The sequence below is a fragment of the Protopterus annectens genome, chromosome 11.part0, assembly GCF_019279795.1.
Source record: "Protopterus annectens isolate FY-2018-M chromosome 11.part0, PAN1.0, whole genome shotgun sequence".
NCBI lineage: Eukaryota > Metazoa > Chordata > Ceratodontiformes > Protopteridae > Protopterus > Protopterus annectens.
The window spans coordinates 310,307,103-310,331,050 of NC_056745.1; the positions used below are offsets into that span (position 1 = coordinate 310,307,103).

At 43.1% G+C, this 23,948-nt stretch overlaps 1 protein-coding gene across 1 annotated transcript in view; it reads left to right on the top strand.

Moving 5' to 3' along the window:
• The window catches only part of LOC122814939 (cilia- and flagella-associated protein 54-like), a 437,893-nt gene that overhangs the window by 106,658 nt on the left and 307,287 nt on the right, over positions 1–23,948 (top strand). The window contains exon 5 of the mRNA XM_044087199.1: positions 9,845–10,056. Coding sequence (XP_043943134.1) covers positions 9,845–10,056 — 212 coding nt within the window. The remainder of the gene's footprint in view (positions 1–9,844; positions 10,057–23,948) is intronic.

Genomic DNA, 23,948 nt, shown 5'->3' on the forward strand with positions numbered 1-23,948 from the left:
CCCAACCTGCTCCGGACAACCAGTCCTTCCGTGGCAGAGGAGTCGTGCTAGAGGCAGGGGGGCTCCTGGCAACTTTGGGTCCAGAGAACCTTTCTCTGATAGACCCACGCAGCAGCCCTGAAGGGTTGCCCGGCTGTCCGTCTCTGGAGGCAGTCGGGGGGCGGTTTTCGAGGCACCTGACTTCTTGGGAGTCCATAACAACAGACAGTTGGGTGCTTCGAGTCATATCCAGAGGATATTCAATTCCCCTATTCAAGGTTCCCAAATCTCGCAGCCTCCCAGATGTTCCACCCGACCAAAGGGAGGCGGCAGCTGTCGAAATCGAACAGCTGCTACAAAAAAGAGCCATCCAGCGCGTCCCGAGATCAAACCGGATTAGGGTTTTACTCCAGGTTCTTTTGGTGCCAAAGAAGACGGGGGACATAAGACCAATCTTAGACCTTTCCCAGCTGAACCTGTCAGTAACCAAACAAAAGTTCCGGATGGTCACCCTGCAATCTATACTTCCCCTCTTGAGGGAGAACGACTGGATGTGCTCCATAGACCTCAAGGACGCGTGCTACCACATTCGGATGGACAGACGATCGAGGAGGTTTCTTCGCCCGGCTGGGAGCCAGTCATTACCAGTTCAGGGTCCTCCCTTTGGTCTCACCTCAGCCCCAGGGTGTTCACCAAGGTGCTAGCGGTGGTAGCGGCCCACCTGAGGCTCCAGGGATTACAGGTCTTTCCGCACCTGGACGACTGGCTCCTGACGGCATCATCAAGGCATCTTCTGTGCTCAGCCAGGGATTACTTTCTTCAACTAGCACCAAGGCTGGGCATCACGATAAACTGGGAGAAATCTTTTCTGAACCCCACACAAGTTATAGATTTCATAGGAGGAAGACTAGACACCAGATCAATGCGAGCCTTCCTCACCCCAGACCGTATTGCCAGCCTGAAGTGTCATGTGACAGCGATCCTGCAACCATCTCCAACTGCAGCTTCGGGTCCTGAGGGCCCTAGGTTCTATGGCGGCAGCTATTCCGCTTCTCATTCATGCCCGTTTACGCATGCGGGTTCTTCAATGGACCCTTCAAGTTCAGTGGTCCCCTCTTTGTTCTTCTCTAAACGCTCCGATTGCGGTCAGCAGAGCGTGCAGGGACTCCCTTCTTTGGTGGCTTCTTTCTCCGGAGCCCCTGGCAGGGAGACCTTTTTGCGCTGCATTTCCCCGAGCCACAGTGACCACGGACGCTTCTTGCCTCGGGTGGGGGGGGGCATTCGGCAGGAAAGATTGTCCAAGGCACGTGGAATCCCACAGAGACATCATTGCATATAAATGTCCTGGAAATGAGGGCGGTGCTCCTAGCGTTGCAAGCACTTCACCACGTTCTTCCTTCAGGGACTATTGCGATTCAGACAGACTACATGTCAGTAGTCTGGTATATCAACAAACAGGGAGGAACCAGGTCTTACCCCCTTTGTGGAGAGGCCATGAGAGTCTGGGAATGGGCAATTTCCACCAAACGATTTCTGGTAGCAACGCACATTCCGGGAAAGTCCAACATCCTTGCGGACAAGCTCAGTCGCACCATCCTTTCTCCACATGAGTGGTCTCTCAATCCTCAAGTAGCGAAGAAGATTTTTGCCATTTGGGGGCAACCCTGTTGCGATCTTTTTGCCTCTCCCTCAAACGCCAAATGCGACAATTTCTTCGCTCTGCTTCCCCCACCAGGGGAGTTCCCGAGAGATGCTCTGGTGCATGCTTGGCCTCCCGGTCTCCTTTATGCCTACCCTCCACTTCCTCTGATGCAGAGGCTTCTGCAGAAAGCCAACAGTTTGGGGAGCAGAATGATTCTCATTGCCCCATTCTGGCCTCGACAACCTTGGTTCCCCTTCGTATGGTCTCACAAAATCAATCCACCATGGATTCTGGATCCAATTTCGGATCTCATCTCTCACCCTCTGGGAATGTCAGTTCCCAATCTGCGGACCCTGAAGTTGACAGCTTGGCTGCTCCAGTTCCATCCTTAATTAGGACTCCCGGTATCTCATCACCGGTCAAGGCCATTTTAGTGGCAGCTCATAAACCTTCCACCAGGCAGGTTTATCGGAGTAAATGGAAGAGATTCTCTATATGGGCAGTACAGAGAACTTTGGATCCTTTCTCGGCACCTATGTCAGCGGTGCTGGATTTTCTAACAGACCTCTTTCATCAAGGGGCTAGTTCTTCCACGATTAAGGTACAATTGGCAGCTATCTCGCATTATCACATTGGTCATGACACAGCTCCCCTTATGACGGGCAAATTATGCCAAACACTTCTCAAAGGAGTGTTTGTTGAGGCCTCCAGTCAAGGAGGTTGTACCACCCTGGGACTTGTCTTTAGTCCTGCAAGCCCTTACTGCTCCTCCCTTCGAGCCTGCAGCTTCTACTGATTTAAAGTACCTTTCCTGGAAGACTGCCTTCCTGGTAGCTATCACTTCAGCCAGAAGAGTGTCTGAGCTTCAGGCTCTGTCGTCAAACCGCCTTACCTTTCTTTCTTCCCTGATAGGGTGTGCCTCAGGACCAATCCTTCTTTTCTTCCGAAGGTCTCTTCTGAATCCAATATTAACCAGTCAATCAATCTACCTGTGTTTTTTCCCAAGTACTCAAACAAAGGAGAATACAAATTGCATTCCTTGGATGTTCATAGACAATTACGTTTTTATATTAACAGAACAGCTGGCCACAGGAAATCAGATCAGCTGTTCGTCTCCTTTGCTAAATTTGCTCTGGGTAAAGCAGTATCTAAAGTCACACTATCTAAGTGGATTGCTAATTGTATTTTGCAGGCATATGACACTTCAGGCAGACCTGCTCCTCAGAGGGTTACGGCTCATTCTACTAGGGCAGTTTCCACGTCAGCCGCCTTTAAGTCCCGTGTATCATTGGATGATATCTGCACGGCAGCTACTTGGGCCTCGCCTCATACTTTTATTTCTCATTACAAGGTGGATGTTGTTTCTAGAGGAAGAGCATCCTTTGGCTCAGCGGTGCTCGAACATCCTTCCATGACGGCCCAAGATTCAGGTAGCTAGGGACTCTGTCCCACAGGTTGCAGACAAATGAAGTCTGCCTACTTCAGATTTAGAAGTTATGTACTCACCATAACGTTCCATCTGAGTAGGTGACTTCATTCGGATGCAACCATCCCCCCCTCCATCCCCCTGACCTTTATAGAGCGAGTATTTATGCTATTTTAGTGTACTGTTGTCAGTATTTTGAGGCAAACTCAATCTGAGGTCAGTCAGGGCTTGGCAAGGGGTTATGGGTAAGAGGGAGGAGCTAGGAGCTCGGAGCCTAAGCTTTTGAATTGCCGGCTCGGATCCGAGGTCGGATCCGATACCCCACAGGTTGCATCCGAATGAAGTCACCTACTCAGATGGAACGTTATGGTGAGTACATAACTTCTAATTTCTCCTTTTGAGCTCCAGATAGTGCTTTCTCATATAATTATTATTTCTTACATTGTTATTTAGCAATAAAAAAGCAGCAGACAAGAACTGAGGTATAGAGCACACAGCATTACGGATAAGGGAGGCGCATGAGAGTTTGTAGTAGCCACGGGCTGTAAAAAAGCAGCTGAGTCAGATCTGAGAATCGGATCCAAACACACATGTTGAGGAAGAATGAAAATGGACAACACAGATGGAACATTATGGTGAGTACATAACTTCTTTTTCCACACTAAAAAGGTTTGACATTATTCATTAAATAAGCAATAATGCCTGATAGGATTGGCATTAGAGGAGGAAAATAACAGACTGTCCAAGGATGTTGTGAGGCCTGACAGCACAGGTTTAGGCCTCTCTATCCCTGGAAGGTCCAGTACTTGCTATAATCCCCACCATGGAGGGGAAGGGAACAACTTTAGATTCTGTGCCGGATAACATAATGCCACAGACTTTGTAAGACACCCTCATCAAAGTAGCACCTATCTTTAAGCCCTGTTTCCATTTGCTTTTGTGTTCTCCTAATGTATTTCTACTTCTAGATGCATGTATTGTTCAACAAATGACCAATGTCAGAACTGGTATCCTTGAAAACTACGGTATATTGCTCCATTTCCACTGAATGAACACACACATCTTACACCAGAGGTGCATTTTTCTTCACCAGCTTGTTATAACTGTATTTGTATGTAAGTATCTTGAGAACTGTATGGGATCCATCATAGACCTATAGTTTTTGTCAACAACTGACTAGCATCACACTCAATAAAGCAACAATGACTTAAGTTGACAGTCATCCAATACATAAAATGCTGACTGTGTGACCCATATGGTACACCTGTCCTCCTTCGTCTTGAACCACAGTGAGGCAGTAAATTAAAAAAAAAATGTAGTACCATGTTGTACAATGGATGTCACACTGTTAAATCCTTGGTATATTTTTACAAGCGTGTAAAAATGTAGTTACATATGTGACCTGCATGTTACAAAATGTTTTCTCTGATGAGATGAAATAGGAGCCAGCCTCTCATCACTATCCTTGTGTGATGACTAGATAGAAAGTGAGAAGACTTAATGCTGCCCTTTTACCTCCACTATTTACCCTGCTTCTCTAATCAAAACACAAGAACATTCCAGTTTCCTCCTATATGCCAAAAACATGCAACCATATTCTCTGTGGGTATATGTATGGTGTGAATATATATGCGTTCTGCAATGAACTTGCATCCTGTCCAGGATTAGCTATTTTCTTTACAAACATGAGTTTTTTGGACTAAGCTCTGGATTTCATAGGAACCTGAATAGGATAAGCAGATGTCTCAGAATAAATGAAGTAACTTTTTCCACTCTCGATCAATGAATCACTATAATTACTGCCATACTGAATATCAGCTAAACAGCACAGTTAAGAGTACTGCTCATCACCTAATGCTCACATCCAGCCAGAAAGTTTTGCTTGTGATCATGAGTACCATGCATTCCTTCTAGACCAAGATATGATCCATTTCCACACCTTTAACTTCTTCCCACTGAGAATAATATGCATGGGCATTTTGTGTTGACTGAAGAATTTCCTTTCTAGTGGGATAAGGTATTTGTTATTTTTCTCATTCCAAAGGTACTCTTTGGTGGTCATCCTTACAACACAGTAACAAAGAGCCATGGAAAAGTTCTAATTATCCAAAAGGATACAAAAATTGCAGCTGAAGCAAAAGGATGGGATTGATACATGAAATATTACAGCTGCTTAGCCTTAACATTAAGCTAAGTCACCTGTAGTTCAATTTGAAGCAGGGTTTGACATAATAGTTAAAAGTCTTTACCTCACAAATACAGGTACAAGGTTTGATTCTGACCTCTGGATTTTGACTAGACTTGCAATACTCTACAAACTGACAGCCTAGTATCTACCTATGAGCAATATGGAGGAAATGATCAGAAATAATGTGCCATAAAAATAAAGATAACTAATGTGCCATACACCAACCAGGAAACTTGAAAATTCTGACAGTTTTTTCTTCATTTTCTTCCCACACCCATTACAATGGGAAGACAAAACCATGCCTAATAAAATAATTTAATGTCCTTTTCTCATGGACTGCTGAGAGATAATCTTTCTCTTAAAATAACTTTCAGAAATAACTTAATGTTAACATGTCAGTACACCAGTTGTAATGTAAACTATCACCAGCTTCTCATCCCCATGGCTTCTCATCCCTAAGAATAACAAGCCCATTAACTTTTGCATGTAAGTCCTGCAAGCATCAAGAAATTATGTGATGCTGTCAATCTCGCCTCAGCTATCTTTACACTGGGAATATTCATGCATCTACAGAAAGATCTGGTTAAGGGACTTACCATCTCTCTGGCAGAGTCCTTGTCAGAGGAGGACTTCAAGAAGGTATCTTCCCAATTGGCCACTCTTTCCCCCATATCTAATTCCTCAATGAGGCTGATCTCTTTTGCTGTAGAGAGAAACTCTTGAGCAGTCAGTACAGGCATAGCCCTCAGAAGAGATGCCTGGATGAGGCTTTGCAGGTTTGCCTAACCCTTTAAGGTGTCTTTCATCAATGCCCCCTTTGACAGTTCTTCTCTTTTTGGGCCATCGGTCAAAGAAACCTTACCTCCAGTGAGCAGGAGAGAAAGACATTATCTGCTGTAGGAATCAAGTTTTCTTCTCCCCAGTGGATCTTTTCCAGGAATTATTGGAGTGGGAATAGGATGTGGTTCTGAAAACCTCAAGGTTCTTTCCTGGAGTCCCAAGAAGATTCCTTCTCTAAAGCAGAGGAAGAGGATTTAATGCCCTAGAGGCAGAGGGGGTCCACAGAATCAGGGCTTCAGAGAACCTTTCTCTGACAGGCCCTACCAGCGCTCCTGAAGCATTGTCTAACTGTCCTACTCTGGAGGCAGTCAGGGGCAGATTTTCCTTGCACCTAGACATCTGGACAGACTTAATGACAATTGGGTGCTAAACAATATTTCCAAAGGTTACTGTTTTCCCTTTTCCCTTCTACCTCCAATCCCCAGGAGGAATCTCCCCAATGTGCCATCCGATCAGAGGGGAAAATGCCATCCTAGAGGTTCAGAAACTTCTAGAAAAAAGAGCCATCCAAGAGGTCCCAACCAAACAACAAGGATGCAGAACCTATACATTCTTCTTTTTGTTGCACAAAAAGATGGGGGCCTGTGACTGATCTTAGATCTGAGCAATCTGAAACTATTTGTCAAAAAGTTGAAGTCCAACATGGTTATGGTTCAGTCCATACTACTGCTGCTGCAGAAGGACGATTGAATGTGTTCCACAAATCTCCAGGATGCATACTATCATATCAAGAGAAACAGGCACTCCGGGAGACATTTGCAGTTCTGTCTGGGAGCCGCTCATTACCAATTCAGAGCACTGCCCTTTGGACTCACCTCATTCCCCTGAGTGTCTACCAAATGCACGTCAGTGGTGGCAGCTCTTATGAGACTGAAAGGATTCCAGGTGTTTCCATACTTGGACGATTGGCAACTAACGCACCAACAAGACTTCAACTTCTTTAGGTCACTCAGTACCTGCTACAAACCTTCAGCCATATGGGAACCATGACAAACTTAGCAAAGTAAAAACTGTCCCCAGTGCAAAAACATAGAGTTTATAGGAATGCAACTGAATAAGATCATACAGACAGCTGCATTACCCCTACAGAGTGTAATATCTCTAAGACAACAAGTGTAGGCATTATTGGACACGTCCACTCCACCTGCACATTTAAAGAGCCCTAGGATCTATGTCAGCTGACATACTTCTAGTTCCATTGGCAAGCTTCTTCATGCGACTGCTACAATGGACTCTAGCGGTCTAGTGTTCCATCTTATACCAACCGCTATCTGTTCCTATCAGACTAACACCAATTTGCAAGTGTCACATCTGATGATGGATGCTATCGAATGACCTATACCTGGGCTGGCCCTTCTGTCTTCCCTCTCCAATGGCCACAGTGCCCACAGATGCTTCCCTGTTGGGGTGGGTGGCATTATCAGAGGAGACTGGTCCAAGGCACATGGTCCACCGTAGAGACTAAATTGCAGATAAATGTCCTACAGATGAGAGAAGTTCTCCTGACACTGCAAGCCTTTCATGACTTCCTCCCTCTGAGAACGATAGTTATTCATACAAACAACATGGCAGTAGTTTGCTACATCAACAAATGGGGATGAACCCCTTCATACCCATTGTGCAAAGAGGCCATGAGAGTGTGGGAATGGGCAATCTCTTCAAGCCACTTTCTCATTGCAATGCACATTCCTGGGGAGACCAGTGTACTGGCAGACAGACCAAGCAGACCCATCCTGAGTCCCCATGAGTGGTCCCTAAATCAATCAGTAATGAACCAGATATTCAGCCAATAGTGCCAGCTTTGCTGTGACCTCTTTGCCTCTCCCCTGAACAATAAGTGCAGCAAGTACTTCGCTCTGATCCCCCCAACTGGGAAGTCACTGAGGGATGCTCTAGTCCATGATTGGTCTCCAGGTCTTCTGTATGCTTAACTTCCAATACCCGTGATTCCGAAAGTACTACAGAAAGCCAACAGGCTGAAGAGTCCCTTGATCCTCATTGCCTCCTTCTGGCCTCCGCAAGTGTAGTTTCCCTTCCTATGGTCTCACATCAAATATCCTCAATGGATACTGAAACCCAGACAGGATCTAATTTCCCATACATCAGAGCAGATATGTCCCAATCTCAGATCCCTATGACTGAACACTTGGTTTCTCCAGTTTCAATGATTCTACAAAAGTCCAGGCTAGCTTCCCTAGTCTGAGAGATTATTCTTGCTTCTCAGAAGCCTTCCACAAAAAAAGGTTTATAATAGCAAGTGGAAAAGATTCTCAATTTGGGCAGCAGAACAGAATATCAATCCTTTTTCAGCTCCTATTTCAGCAATACTTATGTTCCTAAGTTTGCTTTTGCAAGAGGGTGCCAGTTTCTCCACCATAAAGCTGCAACTGGCATCGATTGCCAATTTTCATGTAAGGAAAGATTCTTCTTCTCTTTCAACATCCAAATTATGTAAGGCTTTTATGAATGGGGTTTTCCTACTTAGATCCCCTATAAAGAATCCTTCTCCTCCTTGGGACCTCACCATTGCACTTCAGGGTCTCACTCAGAAACCTTTTAAACCAGCTGATTTGTGTGACGTGAAGTTTCTGTCTTGGAAAACCATTTTTCTCGTGACCATTACTTCAGCAAAAAGAGTGTCTGAACTACAAACTCTATCATTCAAACCACCTTATATCACTTTTTTCAAAGACAGAGTTTCTTTAAGAACAAATCCTACCTTTATGCCTAAAGTGTCCATGAAAGCAAATATTAACCAATCCATTCATCTACCAGTTTTCTTCCCCAATCATTCCAACAAGGGAAAATGTATGTTAAATTTGCTTAATGTTCATAGACAATTGCAATTTTACCTACACAAGACAAAGGGTCATAGAAAATCTGAGCAACTATTTGTGTCTATTTTTACTTAGTCGACTAGGCCAGGCAGTATCCAAAATCACACAAGGAAAGTGGATTACTGACTGCGTTTCTACTGTCTACTCCTTGAAAGGCATTCAGCTATCTCGTGCCTTAAAAGCTCATTCTACTACATCGATGTCCACTTCGTCTGCTTTTTCAGCGAGGACTTTTATTGATGAGATTTGTGCAGCAGCGACTTGGTCCAAATCACATACATTTGTGTCACATTATAAACTGGCTATTGTTTCTAGGAACGGGGCATCCTTTGGCTCCATGGTGCTCCAGCATATCCTTCCATGAGGGCCACCGAAGATTTACATAGCGGGGGACTCTGAGCCATCAGTGAGGAAGAATGAAATGGACAACATCAGATTTGGAAGTTATGTACTCAGCATAACTTGGCATCTATGTTGTCCAATTTCATTCTTCCTCATGTCTCACCCATCGATCCCCCAACCTAAGCTGTTGAGAGCTATCTAGAGGAATTTAGGAACCCATAGGTTCCTGGTTTGAACTGCATATTGATAATGTTATGTTGTTACCTATCTATTCTTGTAGATAACTGTCTGTAGAGCAGCAAACTCAATCTGAGGAGTTAGGGGAGAAGTGAGGCATTATGGGAGAGGGAAGAGTTCAAGGCTTAGATCATTAGTCTTGTGAAGCAGACAAGTCAGATCCAAGACTGGATCCTGGGACCCATCAGTGAGGAAGAATGAAACTGGATGACACAGATGCCAAGTTATTGTAAGTACATAACTTCTAATTAATGAATGTCTCAGTAATATGTATGTACTGTATGCATACCTGTGTGTGTCACAGGTGTATGATATGCTGATTAATACAATGCATTATTATCTTATTTTTAAAGCTGGTTCTAAACAGAAGCATGACAAATATGATATGGAAGGCATGGTACACACATCTATTTTTAGTGACGGAATTGTCCTTCGCTTAACTGAAATGCATCACTTCTTGAAAAACTTTTTACCTGCATATGCTTCCTGTATAGCCGACTGTCCTCCAAAAGAGCTTTACCCAAATTTTGAACAGACAACTCTAACAGGGTCTGTACCCTCCAAGGTAACTAATGATTAATTTTCTTCATATATTTGATCATCACATTAAATGCAGAACATTGTGCTATGTAAATCACAAGTAACAAAGTTATTTAAGTTGTGCTTGATGAAGATTCATGAAAAGACAGTTATAGCATTGTTAAGATGTTCTCTGGTGTTTGGTAAATGATGTTTGATGTCTTGAAGATTCAAAATAAAATTTTTGTTATACCATTAAAATTTTTTCCAGTGTTAGTTAAATAAATACACTGTCTTGTAAGGAGGCCCACATAACAGTTGTTTAACCTTCCAGAACCAGAATATGGCTCAGCAGCGATTCACACAAGTGCTACAAAAAGCCAAAATTAATCATTGGATAGTCAGTCTACAGTCTAAAATGGTATCATTAATATATGCCAGAAAATACTCTTATGAAGCATGAGCAGCTCAAAAATGTCAGGAGGCAAGTACTACCTGCCTGTGTAATAATATTATCCATCCCTTAAAATAGTACAAATGGGAACAAACATTTTTTGCATGTAGGCTGTATCCTATTACACTGTTTGTGAAGTCCCTTAAGCCTTGTTATTTATGAATTAAATGTGAATGATACAGCTTCTTTGACTGAACCTGTGGTTGTGCTCAAATGATATTCACCTTGTAGACATAGCTGAAATTGATGAAAATGATGAAGTTCTGGCTAAACTTTATTGTTATTTATTTATACATTGGTGGACTCGACTGTATAGGTCCAATTTTATTCCTGACCTTAGTGAAACAGGTGTTAAGAACCAAATAATTTTAAAGTTTTCATGAGCAGTATGGGTTTCCAAAACTACTGTTATGTGACTTTTTTTTTTGTTTAAGTGACAGTTCTGTCTATGTTTTAAGCATGTATGTTTTATTATTTATTTTATTTTACATTTCTTAACCAGGCTTGTCCGGCTGAGCTGAAAGCCCTTTTTCAGCAGAGACCTGGGGAGAAAAGCTCCACATTATTTACATTTAAGCAAAATTGCACAAAAAATGTATTAACAATGCTTAAGGTCAAAGTATACAAAAAATCTAACACTCTAAAGAAAAAAGTACAATCATTGATAACGTATAAAGGTATTGTGTTGATGTTACATTTGGAAATATATTAACATAGAGAGAGAAAAAGAATAATGCAAATGTTGTCTATATGGCCAGGTAGTTGTAATATGAAAAGATATGCAGGGGGTATATTATTAAGGATGAATAAGAGGAAGTAAAAGACAAAAGTAATCTAGTTAAGGGAGAAAGATAGATGGTTGTGGAATGTGAAATAGGAATGATGTAGAAGGCAGACAGAGGATTAGAGATAGGAAAGGATGGGGGTTGTGGCATATCCAGTGTTTTTTAGTAAGTCTATAACAGCTGATTTGAACACTTTTGGTTGTTTAAGAGATCAAACCTCTAGTGGACGTTTGTTCCAGGAGATGGCAGGGTGATAGCTTTAGAGGTTTTGACTATATTTGCTCTTGGGTTTGTAGATGTGTAGTAGGTTTTGGTCTGAGATTTGGAGGGACCTAGAGGGGATGTATGAGGAGATCAGAGGAGTTAAGCTAGGACATAAAGAAGGTTGGTAAAGGACAAAGTGAATAATCTGAAGCTGCGAGAGGAGAAGCAGGTGGGGTAGCTTCAGCCAGTTTAAGTGTTTTAGAGAGACAGCAGATCTAGCCACTTTGTTATACATATTTTCTAGTTTGGTTAGGAGGGTGGTTTGGAGGTTGGAGAGGATCTGGGAGCTGTGTATTAGGCTTGGTAGGAGGTAGGTGTGAGAAAGAGTAACCTTGGCATTGTTGGATAGGTATTTTTTGTTTCAGTATAGGAGGCCAGGTTTTTTTTTAATACAGTTGTTGACATGCAAATCAAATTTCAGTTGGTCATCAATTAAGACCCCTAGAAGTTTAGTGTGGGATTCGACTAGGATGGGTGTATTGTCTAGAGAGTGGATAGTGAAGGTGGACTTGAGGGTATTTAGGCTTTTGGGGAGAAAAAGTAAGAGTTCAGTCTTTTTAGCATTTAGAATTAGCTGGTTGTGGGATAGCCAGGACTCAATGGAATTGAAGGATTTCTGAGTAATGGAATGTAAGTCAGCCGGGTGTCTGCTATGGTGATGACAGTAGAGTCATCAGCATATTGGATGAGAGTAGACTGGGGGCAGGCAGTGTAGAGTAAATTAGTGAAAATATTGAAGAGTAATGGCCCAAGAATTGATCCTTGGGGGACACCCACTTTGACAGGGAGTGGAGGGCAGAGAGCAGAGAGCCATTTAACTGACTGCAGTTGGTCGGAGAGGTAGTAGGAATTGAAATTAGTAAGTTTGTCCAGAAGATTGGACTGAGACAAGGTGTTAAATGCTTTGGAAAGATCAGGAATAAGCATGACACCAGTTATCCCTGGCCTGAGAGATGGTACTGATGAAGGATAGAAGGGCAGTAGTTGTGCTATGTTTAGGACGAAGGCCATGTTGTGTGAAGGTGAGCAAATTTTCCAGATGCAGGTGTTCCATGACTTGCTTGTGCAGGCATTTCTCAAGTATTTTTGAGAGAGGTGATAGGATGGCTATGGGTCTGAAGTTGGAGATTTTAATGGAGTTATCTCCTTTGTGAATGGGGAGGATACAGAATTCTTTCCAGACAGAGGGAAATTCAGGTTTAGTAGAATAGAAATAGGGAGGGCAACAAAGTCAGCTGATAGCTGAAGAAAGTGAGGAGGTAGGCAGTCTGCAGATTCAGAGCATGGTTGTAGTTTTCGAAGTAAAGATTTGATGTAGCTAGTAGGTGTAGGTTTGAGGAAGAAAGTGCTTGTAGAGTTCTGGATAGAGGGAGGGTCTGGAGGAGTATGTGAGTTGGATCTAGAAAGGATAGGACTTGTATGTATGGATGTATTGTATGTATGTATGCATGTATGTGTATATGTATTTAAACTTTGTTAGTTAGGGTAGAACACTGATCTATATGGACCTATTTAAGATTCAGCCTGGGAAAGAGAAAATAAAGTACAAATTAAAAGATAAAACATATTAAACAAAAAGAGATGACAATTTTAAACATAATATTGTATTAATGAGAGTATGGCAAAGTTCCTGTAATAATGATAAAACACCATGTATAGACACCCTTTGGTTACATTGTGGAACTGCTTGGACTGTTCGTGTAAGCTTTTGATTTTGTGCTTTATCGTTTTATTGTATATGATTTTATAAATTCTGTGTCACTTTTGTTGTCCAGATGGCATTCAGACAGTATTAGGGCAGGATATGGTGGTGCATATATATATTTTTTAATCGATAAAACAAAGACAGAAAAGTAGAAAGATAGAAGATGGGTGCCATCACTTTTTAGAAGTTCTTAGTGGTGAGAAATTGCATTTTAATCGAGAGAAAGTGAAGATTTTCTTACTTAGAATGTATTTCTCATTCCTGTGATTGAAAGAGAATAATTTTGCCTTGTGTTTTTTTTATGCATTGAGTTTGAACTTTTAGTTTGGCATATGAATGAAGAGAACAGATGGGAACTATAGCCACTGTTTTTATGTTTTTAATTCATGGACTCACTTAATTTGGAACATTTTCAGCTGACTGTCAATTTGCCCTTTAATATGTGTTTTATTGGCTGTTGGAGTGGACATTGATGTGTTTTTAATGGCAATTAGTAGTTAATTTGTTTCTGTTAGCTACAGTTTATTATATATCAGCAGTTGTTACCCAGTTGAAAACTTGGACTTTTTGAACAACTGTTTTTGTTTTTTAAGTATGAAGTTTTAAAGTAATAGCCTTTGAACCTGAATTTTTATATTAATATTGTATCATTTTCATTCAGTTAAGCCTACCCGACTTATCGGTCCTCAAGTAGCTTGTCTGAGCCTATCCAGCAAAACTAGTGTTCCAGCCACAAGTCCCTTTAAGAATTCTTTTTTCCATTATACTCTAGTGCATAAGGTTACCACAGATCTCATTTGCTCCCATTGCTAAAATATCTATATTCATACTCACCCCAGGGATCACTTCTGTGGCTCTGCTTGACAGGGGCACAGGAAAATAATTTTCTTGGGTGGCAAAAGCCAGGGTACCATTTGGCCAGGCTTATATAGGCCCTAGGGCCAATAGCCCAGTGCCTACCTATGAACCTATGAATTCAGTTAAGTGCTCCTCATATATTATTTAAATTTATTAAAAATGCACTATAACATAAACCTTTCTCTCTGATGATTCTTTTCATGTTTATCCCCTGTACTTTTCAGACTTCTTTCTGCAACAGATGTTTTTCTCTCTCATCCCTCTTGTTTAAAAAAAATATATATAGTGCAAGAGAGAGAGGCAGGTACAACTTCTAGTTCTGTGAAGGGCTCAAGTGCCATTACCTGTAGTGCTTTTAGGCTTAGTATTTGCATTTCTTGGTGATGGTGTTTCTTTTTGCAGTAGCTCAATCTACATGGACAAAGAAAAAAAAAACATTTTTAGAAAGTGTAAAAACATGGACACAGAGTCCCACCTTAAGACACCCATGAGCTGTGCATAGTGTGCTTGTAAAAGTAGGCCATTTGCTAGAGGATTTCACTATAAGTAAAGCCTTTGGTTCCAAAGCATTATCAGACTGCAGGACAAAAACATATAATGGTATGTTGTCCTATCTCGCCTTCATTCTTGCTGTTTAGGTTTGGAACCAAGCATCGGTTCCAATTTGGCCACATACTAAAGCTCGAGAGCTTTCTCTGGCTCGAGGCTACAACCTGTCCCAAGATGACTAGCGGCTGTACCCCAGATCTCATTTGCCACTTGCAGCTTCGGGATTGCTCTTCACTGGCTCAGGCTAAGTGGATTTTTTTTTCTTTGTATATTTACGACATTACTACTTAAAAAATAGTAGTAGAATATCTTTATTTATCTCTATATCTAGTGTGTCCCTTGTTTTCTGAGGAAAAGTCCTTCCATTCTTGTTTGTTGATTTTAAGTTGGCCGTCATTTTTCTAGGCCTCTATCTAGCGCTGCACTTCTGAGGAATCCATTTAAGTTAGAAGATTCCTTCTTCCTTTTCCTAGCCCGTTTTAGTTAGAGGGGTCCCCCCTTTTTTCTTTTCTCGCCGTTTAAGTTAGAGGTGTCTCCTCAGGTTAGAGGAGTGCATCATTTAAGTTAGAGACCCTCCTCTAACTTTCTTCCATTTCATTGAGTTCTTCGGAGCCCAAATCCATCAGTTCCAAAAAGAAGAAATCTACATCAGTTCCACTGGTAGTTTCAGAACCATTGAGCAGTCGAAAAAGGAGTCGGTCACTGTCCCTGGACCCGATTCGTTCAGTGCCACAGTCTCCCTTACTACAATTGGTGGCAGGTAGCCACAAGTCTGCCCATTCCTCTCGGTCATCCACGAGCCTTTCGGATGATGATGTGGAGAGGGTGTTGAGAAGGTTGCTTCGTACACTGGCCTTGGCAAAAATTCTCTCCAGCCCAGTCCAGACGGTTGTGGAGCTAACCCCAATAGCCTCTCTACCTTCGGTTCCTCCTCCAACTCAGTCAAGTTTGGAGCCAGAGTGCCTGGAAGTCCTAGTGGTGGAACCTTTGGACCTGAAATCCATTCCTGGAGTTGCAGTGCCGATCTCCACTCCGACCACTTCCATGTTGCCGTCCATGGAGGAGTCTGGGGGCCAATACTCCCTCATCGGTTCCGGGGGGAGAGACGAACCGGACCCTTGTCGGATCAGACTTTTCCACTCGTGGCTTTGGCGCAGGTAGGTTCGGCACCCACATCGGCATTAGCACCATCCTCCTTGGCACGGGGGTAAATCTCCCAATTCCTCGGAGCAGGCGGCTCTCTCGGCTCAGGATCATGGTGCCTTCAAGGTGATGAGGAGTGTCCTTTCCTCAGAGACTGCTCCATCCTCGGCTCCAGCTGCTCTTCCTCCCAAAGGGCCAGTGTCAACCTCTACACCATCCCTCCAGCCCCAGCGTAGAGAGCCAATGCCCTGGGATGCCCAAATGGTCAAAACCCTGTCTTCCAAACCTCCCTGGAACATCCCCTGAGGACATCCCTGGGAAGAGAACATGTAAGAGGAAACACATAGACTCTCCTGAGTCTATCACATCAGATACCGACTTAGAGGATTCAGAAAGTTCCCCATGGTCACCCTCTGAGGATGTCTCCTTTTCAGACATCCTAGAGATCCTGAAACAGAGAGGGGGCTGGAAAACCCTCTCCCTTTCTGAAGATGAGTCAGTATACCTGGAAGCATTTGGTTCTAAACCCTCCACCTCTTGGGTGTCTCCACCTTTTGACCAGGTCCTGGGTGTAGTCAGTCAGAAGGCGTGGAGCTCTCCAGAGTCGGTGGAGCCTGTTCCGAGGAGACCCAACAAATTTATTACAGCCCCGGAATACAGAGAGTTTTTGACCAAAGGTGTCCCAGTAGATGCTATGGTGATGGCGGTGGCCACCAAGAAGGAATTAAGTGAAACTTCTGCATCTGTCCATCCACGAATAAGGAGTCTCGAATGATGGACAGATACAGGAAGCGTATGTTCTCATCAGTGGCCTTTACCCTTCGGTCGCTGAATTACTTATCCAATTTTACTCATCTTCAGAGGGATCTCCTCAAGGAGCTAGGAGATACCCTACAAGATGCTACAGCTCAGGGAGTATATGACAAAATAAACTCTCAGCTTGTGACCTTAACCTCTATTACTAACTCCTCCATACGCCTCATTTCTTATGTGGCTAATGGAACAAGCAGGGCAGCAGGCACAGGAGTATCTCTGAGGAGACATTCCTGGATGCATCTTTGTGAGTTTGCTAAACCCTTTAAGCCTTCCTTTATTGGTGCCCCATTTGATGGCTCGTCCTTGTTCGGGCCAAAAGTGAAAGAGACTCTTACTAGGAGCGAGCAGGAAGGCAAGAATCTGTCTGCCGTGGGAGTACATTTTTCCACCCCTACCAGGCCTTATCCCAAAGGTCAGAAAGGTGGGAAAATGTGGTTCCGGAAATCCAAAGGAGCCTTACCGGACACTCGTGGTGAATTTTCCCCTAGGGGCAGAGGGGGAAATAAAAACGGAAGATGCTGTCCTCGCAGCATAAGGGGTCCACAGAACCAGGGTGACAGAGATACGTTCTCAGGTCGACCCTTTCGGCGCTCCTGAAAGGAGGCCCATCTGTCCACCTCTGGAGGCAGTTGGGGGAAGATTATCAATGTACCCACAAGCCTGGCTAGACTTGACTCAAGACAAGTGTGTACAGTCCATCATATCCAGGAGATATTACATTCCTTTCTTTCGTCCACCCCTTCCATCAAAGTCTATCCCATACATACCACCTGGTACAGGGAAATCAGGCAACCCTAGAAATTCACAGGTTGCTAGAAAAAAGAGTCATCCAAGAAGTCTACACAAACCAGATCAGATCCGGAATTTGCTCATGGTTCTTTTTAGTTCCAAAAAAAGACAGAGGACTGGAAACCAATTTTGGATCTCAGCAGACTGAACAAGTCGGCAAAGAAAATGAAGTTCCGGATGGTAACACTGCAGTCTATACTCCCTTTTTTGGGACTAAACAATTGGATGTGCTCCACAGATCTTCAAGATGTGTACTACCATAGCAAGATGGACAGACGATCCAGGAGATATTTACGCTTCTGGCTGGGAGACAGTCATTACCAATTCGAAGTTCTGCCCTTTAGTCTCCCTACAGCCCCCGGAGGGTTTACCAAATGCATGGCAGTAGTTACGGCTCATCTGAGGCGTCAAGGATTCTGGGTGTTTCCATACTTAGATGACTGGCTCCTGACCGCCACCACCGAGCATCTATTAGCCAGGACAATAGACACCAAAATTCATCTCTGCTAAGAACTGGGCATTACTATAAATTTAGAAAAATCTGCCTTGTTGCCATCATAGCATATTACCTTTATAGGGGCAGACTTAAACACAAAAGACATGGTGGCAAAACTGCCTCATGAAAGAGTTCAAACGCTACACCATCAAGTGTCAATATTGCTCAGGAAGAAGAAGGTGCAGGCAAAATTTGCTCTCAAGGTTCTGGGTTCAATGGCAGCTGCAATAACGGTAGTTCCACTGGCATGCCTACACATGAGAATATTACAGCGGCTACTTTTTGCTCAGTGGTCCATTCAGGAGTTGCTCATGTCAATCACAATTCTCATTATGAATGCCTGCAAGATGGACCTACAGTGGTGGCTTCAGTCTACTCAGGTAACGAGAGGCAGACCATTTGTTCTCCACCAGCTTGTAGCTACAGTGACCATGGATGCTTCCCAGATAGGGTGGGGGGGGGGGCATTAACTGGGACTCACTGCCCAAGTGATTTGGCAAGAACATAAGTACCACTTGCACATCAATGTCCTAGAGATGAGGGCGGTGCTTCTGGCTTTGCAAGCATTCCAAATTTCTCTTCCAATGGGTACTATTGCAATACAAACAGACAATATGTCCATGGTGTGGTAGATCAACAAACAAAGGGGAACCAAATCCTATCCCCTATGTCAAGAGGCTCAAATAGTATGGTAATGTGCAATTTTGTCTCAACGTTTTCTGACTGCAATGCACATCCCGAGGAAATCCAATGTGATAGCAGACAGATTGAGCAGAGCAATTCTTATGCTTCATGAGTGGTCCCTGAATCAGAAATTGCGAACCAAATTTTTTGCAAGTGGGGCCAGCCTTGCTGTGATCTTTTTTCCATGCCCATCAGTTCCAAATGCAGCAGCTATTTTGCCCTAATTCCCCATCCGAGGGAGTCACCAAGGGATGTACTTACTCATGATTGGCCCCTGGGACTTCTATATGCCTTTCCCCCATTTCCATTAATCCCCTAGGTTCTCCAGAAAGCCAGGCCATTGAGTCGCAGGATAATTCTCATTGCTGTGTACTGGCCTCATCAGATATGGTTCCCCTTTCTTGGACCCTATCTACTGGAGGAGCCTTGGATCCTGGACCCAGTGCTGGATCTTCTGACTCATTAATCAGGAACGCTTCAACCCTCTCTTCAAAGCCTCAAGCTGACAGCTTGGTTACTCCACTTCCAGTATTAGCCAGGCTTCCAGAGCTATCACCGGCAGTATGACACATTCTGGTTTCGTCACACAAGGATACAACTAGGAAACTTTATGCAAGCAAGTGGAAGAGGTTTTCCTGTTTGGCTGACAATAATCACATAGATCCCTTTACAGCCCCTATATCTGCAATCCTGGAATTTTTAACAGAAATTTTTAATCAAGGTGCAGCAGCAGCAGCCAAGATATGGGTTCAATTAGCTGCCATATCTAATTACCATGTGGGAGACATGGGATCGAATGTAATGTCCCATAGATTATGCAAAACCTTTCTCAGTGGCACATTCCTTTTAACACCCCCCGTAAGAGAACCACCATCTCTGTGGGACCTAAATTTGGTATCATCATCCTTAACTCTTCCCCCATTTGAAACAGCCTCCTCTTGTTCACTGAAGTTCTTATCTTGGAAGACAATTTTCTTAACAGCCATTACCTCCACTAGGAGGGTTTCAGAACTGCAAGTTCTGTCTATCTGTCCTCCCTATCTGATTTTCCATAAAGACAGAGTTTCCCTCAGAACAAATCCTTCTTTTCTGCCAAAAGTCTGCTCTGAGGCCAATTTGAATCAGTCTACTGAGTTACCTGTATTTTTTTTCCAAATTATGGCATCAAGGCAGAATACAAGCTTCATCAACTGGATGTGCATAGATAGCTATGCTTTTACTTGGATAGGACCAAAGAAAATAGGAAAGGTACTCCAGTTTCAAAAGTCCTCTTATCTAAATGGCTTATAGACATCATCACTTATGTCTACAACCCTCAGAATAAACAGCTGCCAGGAAACATTAAGGGGCATTCAACTAGACCTATGTCCACTTCCACTGCTTTTCATGCTAGACTCCCTTTGGATTCAATTTGTGCTGCTGCTACATGGTTCACCCTCATACCTTTATCACTCATTACAAAGTAGATGTGGCCTCCCGGAACAGGGCATCCTTTGATTCTACTGTTCTGAAGAGCTTATTCCCTTGAGCCACCCAAGAAAGAAGGTGCTGGGGACACTGTCCCAACCAGCAAGAATGAAGGCGAGATAGGACAACATAACATAAAGAAGTTATGTACTCACCATAACGTTCCATGTTTGTTGTCCATGATCTCGCCTTCATTCTTGCATCCCACCCTTCCTTCCCCCTTTCTGGAGGATCGAGAGGAAACTACAAAATTGGCTATTAATGGTCTGATTCCCTTCATATCTTTTCAATTTTGGGCAACGCACCTGTTAGTTATGCTATGAGTTAGCATAGCCTAGTGATTAGTTCCTCGAACGAGATCTGGGGAATAGCCACTAGACATCTTGGGATAGGTTGTAGCCTCGAGCCAGTGAAAGCTCTCGAGCTTTAGTATGCGGCCGAGTCAGAACCAATGCTCGGTTCCGAACCCAACCAGCAAGAATGAAGGCGAGATCATGGACAACAAAATGGAACATTATCTTGAGTACATAACTTCTTTATTAAGGGCCTATTGCCCTAGGATCCAAAAACTGATAAAACCAAGAAACTCACAAAGAAACATTGATCTAAAGACTCTGATTCAAGGAAAAGGCATCCTGTGGAATCAGAGCCACCTCTGGTTCTGAATATTCCCATGTCAGAAATAGCTTCGGCATCAACTCTGACATCTCTTCCACTGGCACCACAGTTGTTGGAGCTGGTTGTGATTCAGGATATGTCACCTAAAAGGCTTCTTAGTAGAAATTCCTCCAAGAGTGGACTGTCTAAGATCTCTTCTGTATCTTTTTCCACTTCATCATTTCAGTCCTTTGGGTCCTATAAGAGCACTTCCAAGGCAGATTTGAATCACATGGTAAGGGTCTTCCTGAAGACATGAATTGAGATGGAAGTCCTCCCATCCCCATCAGTTCTGAGGGTGGATAAGTTGACTCTGCATTCCCTCTTCGAGTTCCCTCCCCAGTGTGAATTCTGGCATTGTTGCTTTCAGTACCAATCCTGGACCAGTGGCTTATTCCCTCAATGCCTACCACAGGGCCTGGTTTAGTACTCAAGGTGCCTGATCAGATGCACTCAGCTCTGAAAATCTTGGAGCTAAGACCATCTCAGAACCATTGACTAGAATTGACTAGATGCTGGGACTACAGCACCTTCATGGGAGCTATCTCTCATGGCCCCTTTGTCAGTGTTGGAGAGATTAGCCTTTTGAGTCCTCGACTCAGATCCCCTCCACTAAGCTGACCACCCTCTCCTCTCCTCCCCTTTCTGGGAATTCACGTGCCACTTATTTCTTCTATGTGATGAATAGACCCTGTCATGGAAGTGATGTCCTTGAATCCTGCAGAGGCTGGCATGGCCAATTTCATCCCCATTGAGAATTGACATACAGACCTCCATGGGATCAGTTCCACTCTGTGACTCCCACTCTTTTTTGCTTCCACCCCACCATGCATCCATGGGTCAGAGCCAAATATCAGGCCTCAAAGCTACTATTCAAAAGCAGACTGAGTCCTCTGAAGAGACCCCCCCCCCCCCCGAGTAAAACTCTCAAAGAAGTTCACTAGATTCATCATACAAGCTCTACCCTTGACAAAGTCAAACTTCTTGGGGTTTAAACTGATAAGATTTTTGAGAAAGAGAGTACAAAAGATTAGTCCAGGTAAACTCACTTTTGCTAGCAAATCTAGGACACTCTCTCTATGATGTCCTCCCTGTAGAAGGAATAAAGTTGCTTTGTTGAAGTTTTAAGTAGTTTATTCAATTAAGTACAAAGACAGATGAATATTCTTGTTCTAATATGCTACATTCAACAGTCAGTTACAGGTAATGGAGGGAGTGTCCAGGAAAGCTGATTACTGGAAAATGTTGGAGATGGAAAAACTAGGAGCCAATCCCAAAGCTTGGAGGTTAGCCTTTATTTGAATATTCCTGAAGGGCCCACAAGAGTTTACCAGCTCAGCAGCCTATGGAACCTCATTCCTAGTTAGAATGTTTTTATTTTTAATAAACAAAATGACAAAATACCATGAGCTGCCACTATAAAACTATATTTAAAAAAAACACTTTCACCTGAGCTTCATCTAATACAGTATGTATTTAACATTTGTTTACCAGGAGAGTCCAACTTAGAGCAAAGCCAATTTTCAGCAGAGGCCCAGGGAGAAACACTCCAGATGCATGTCTTTGTAATGTGGGAGGAAACCAGAGCACCTGGAGAAATCCCACACGAACATAGGGATGACATGCAGACTCCACACCGAAGGCACTCCAGCCAAGAATTGAACCAGAGAACCTCTTGCTGTGAGGTGATAATGCTACAGCTGCACCACTGTGCCAAGTTTACAGTTTGATCATTGAAAATACCTGCTTTTATGAGACTATCCACAGACTTTAATAGTATACTTGTATTATATGTAATATAAGAGGTTGTGTCTGTCTTTGTGGGGCTCATATTCCTTGAAGCAAATTATGAGAACTTTATTGCATACTTTTTTCCAGTCTAACTTGCCCTTATTTATCAGTGCTTTTATTGCCTGTAATATTAGAGGCTGTGCCCACTTTTACAGGGCTTATATTTTCTGAAATACATTATCAAAAGCTCATTGTCTCTTGTTTGGCAAAAAACATTACAGTGCCTGCTTATAAGAAGCTCACATATGGGATTAATGTGACAAGTCCCCATTCTTCTTCCTGATAAAGACAGACATTTTATATGCAGAAGAGGTAGTAACTTAGAACCACATTGGGTGATTTCCATTTTTTGAAAAATATATGCGACCAGAGAAATAGCAAATAGTGGAAATGTCACAGTGCTGATTTTTACAGAGCTCATGCATGTGCACAAGTAGGAGAGTAATGTGAGTAGAGTTTGAGACCACAGAACCATCTGTATACACTGTTTGTGACTGCAGAGTAAATGTCCTCCAAATGGTGAACTGCAGAACCATCTGTATACATTGTCTGTGACTGCAGAGTAAACATCCTCCAAATGGTGAACTGCAGAACCATCTGTATACACTGTCTGTGACTGCAGAGTAAAAGTCCTCCAAATGGTGAACTGTAGGCTAATACAAAACTTTTAATAACAATCAGTACCCCAGATCTTCTTTGAGCATAGGCAAATAGTGCCTATGGTCTAAAGAATAAAGCAGTGTGGAGTTAGACCCTAGGATAACGATCTATACTGTACTGCTAATTACTGAAGTTATGTAAAATGCAGGTCAAGTGACTAGGGCATCTGTACCTGGAAGCTGTAGGGTAGCCACAGTGAGAGGGAGAATGACCATGGTTTCAGAGTGTGGATCAATGGTGTTCCCATTTGGATTATTCACTATCAAGCCTCTTCCTGGGAGTGGCTGTTACTGGTGGCCCTTCTCTTCAGATTCTTCTTGTCTTCCGGTTCAAGGTGTTGAAGTAAAAAGATGGCTAGATAGGTATGTGCCTGGCTAGAAAAAGGGTTAGAAACTGGTAGAGAACAGGTGGAAGGGCATTTAACCAGTCTCCTAAGAAAAGGGTGGTTACATGGGAGCAGAAGCAGGGTTAAATGATTTAAGAGGCATCAGACTATGGATGTAGGCTGTCAGTCAAACTATGATGCTAGTGCGTGACCCCTTTTTCTCAGTCGTTGCAAGAAAAAGAAATCAAGTCCCGAATTAGTAGTAAAACACATTTTCAAATACCTGAAAGTTGCTGTTTTAAGTTTGTGCACATCTGTAAAAAGCATTTTCAACCTGCTGAAGTTACTGTTTAGGTCTGTGCACATCTTGAAAGAAAATAAGGGGAAAAAAACAAAAAGAATGACTTGGGGGGGGGGGGGTCCACTCAGCCAGGAACATAATGGACCCTCTTCCAACAGGCAGCTTCACTGTCCCTGATGGACTGTCAGACTGCT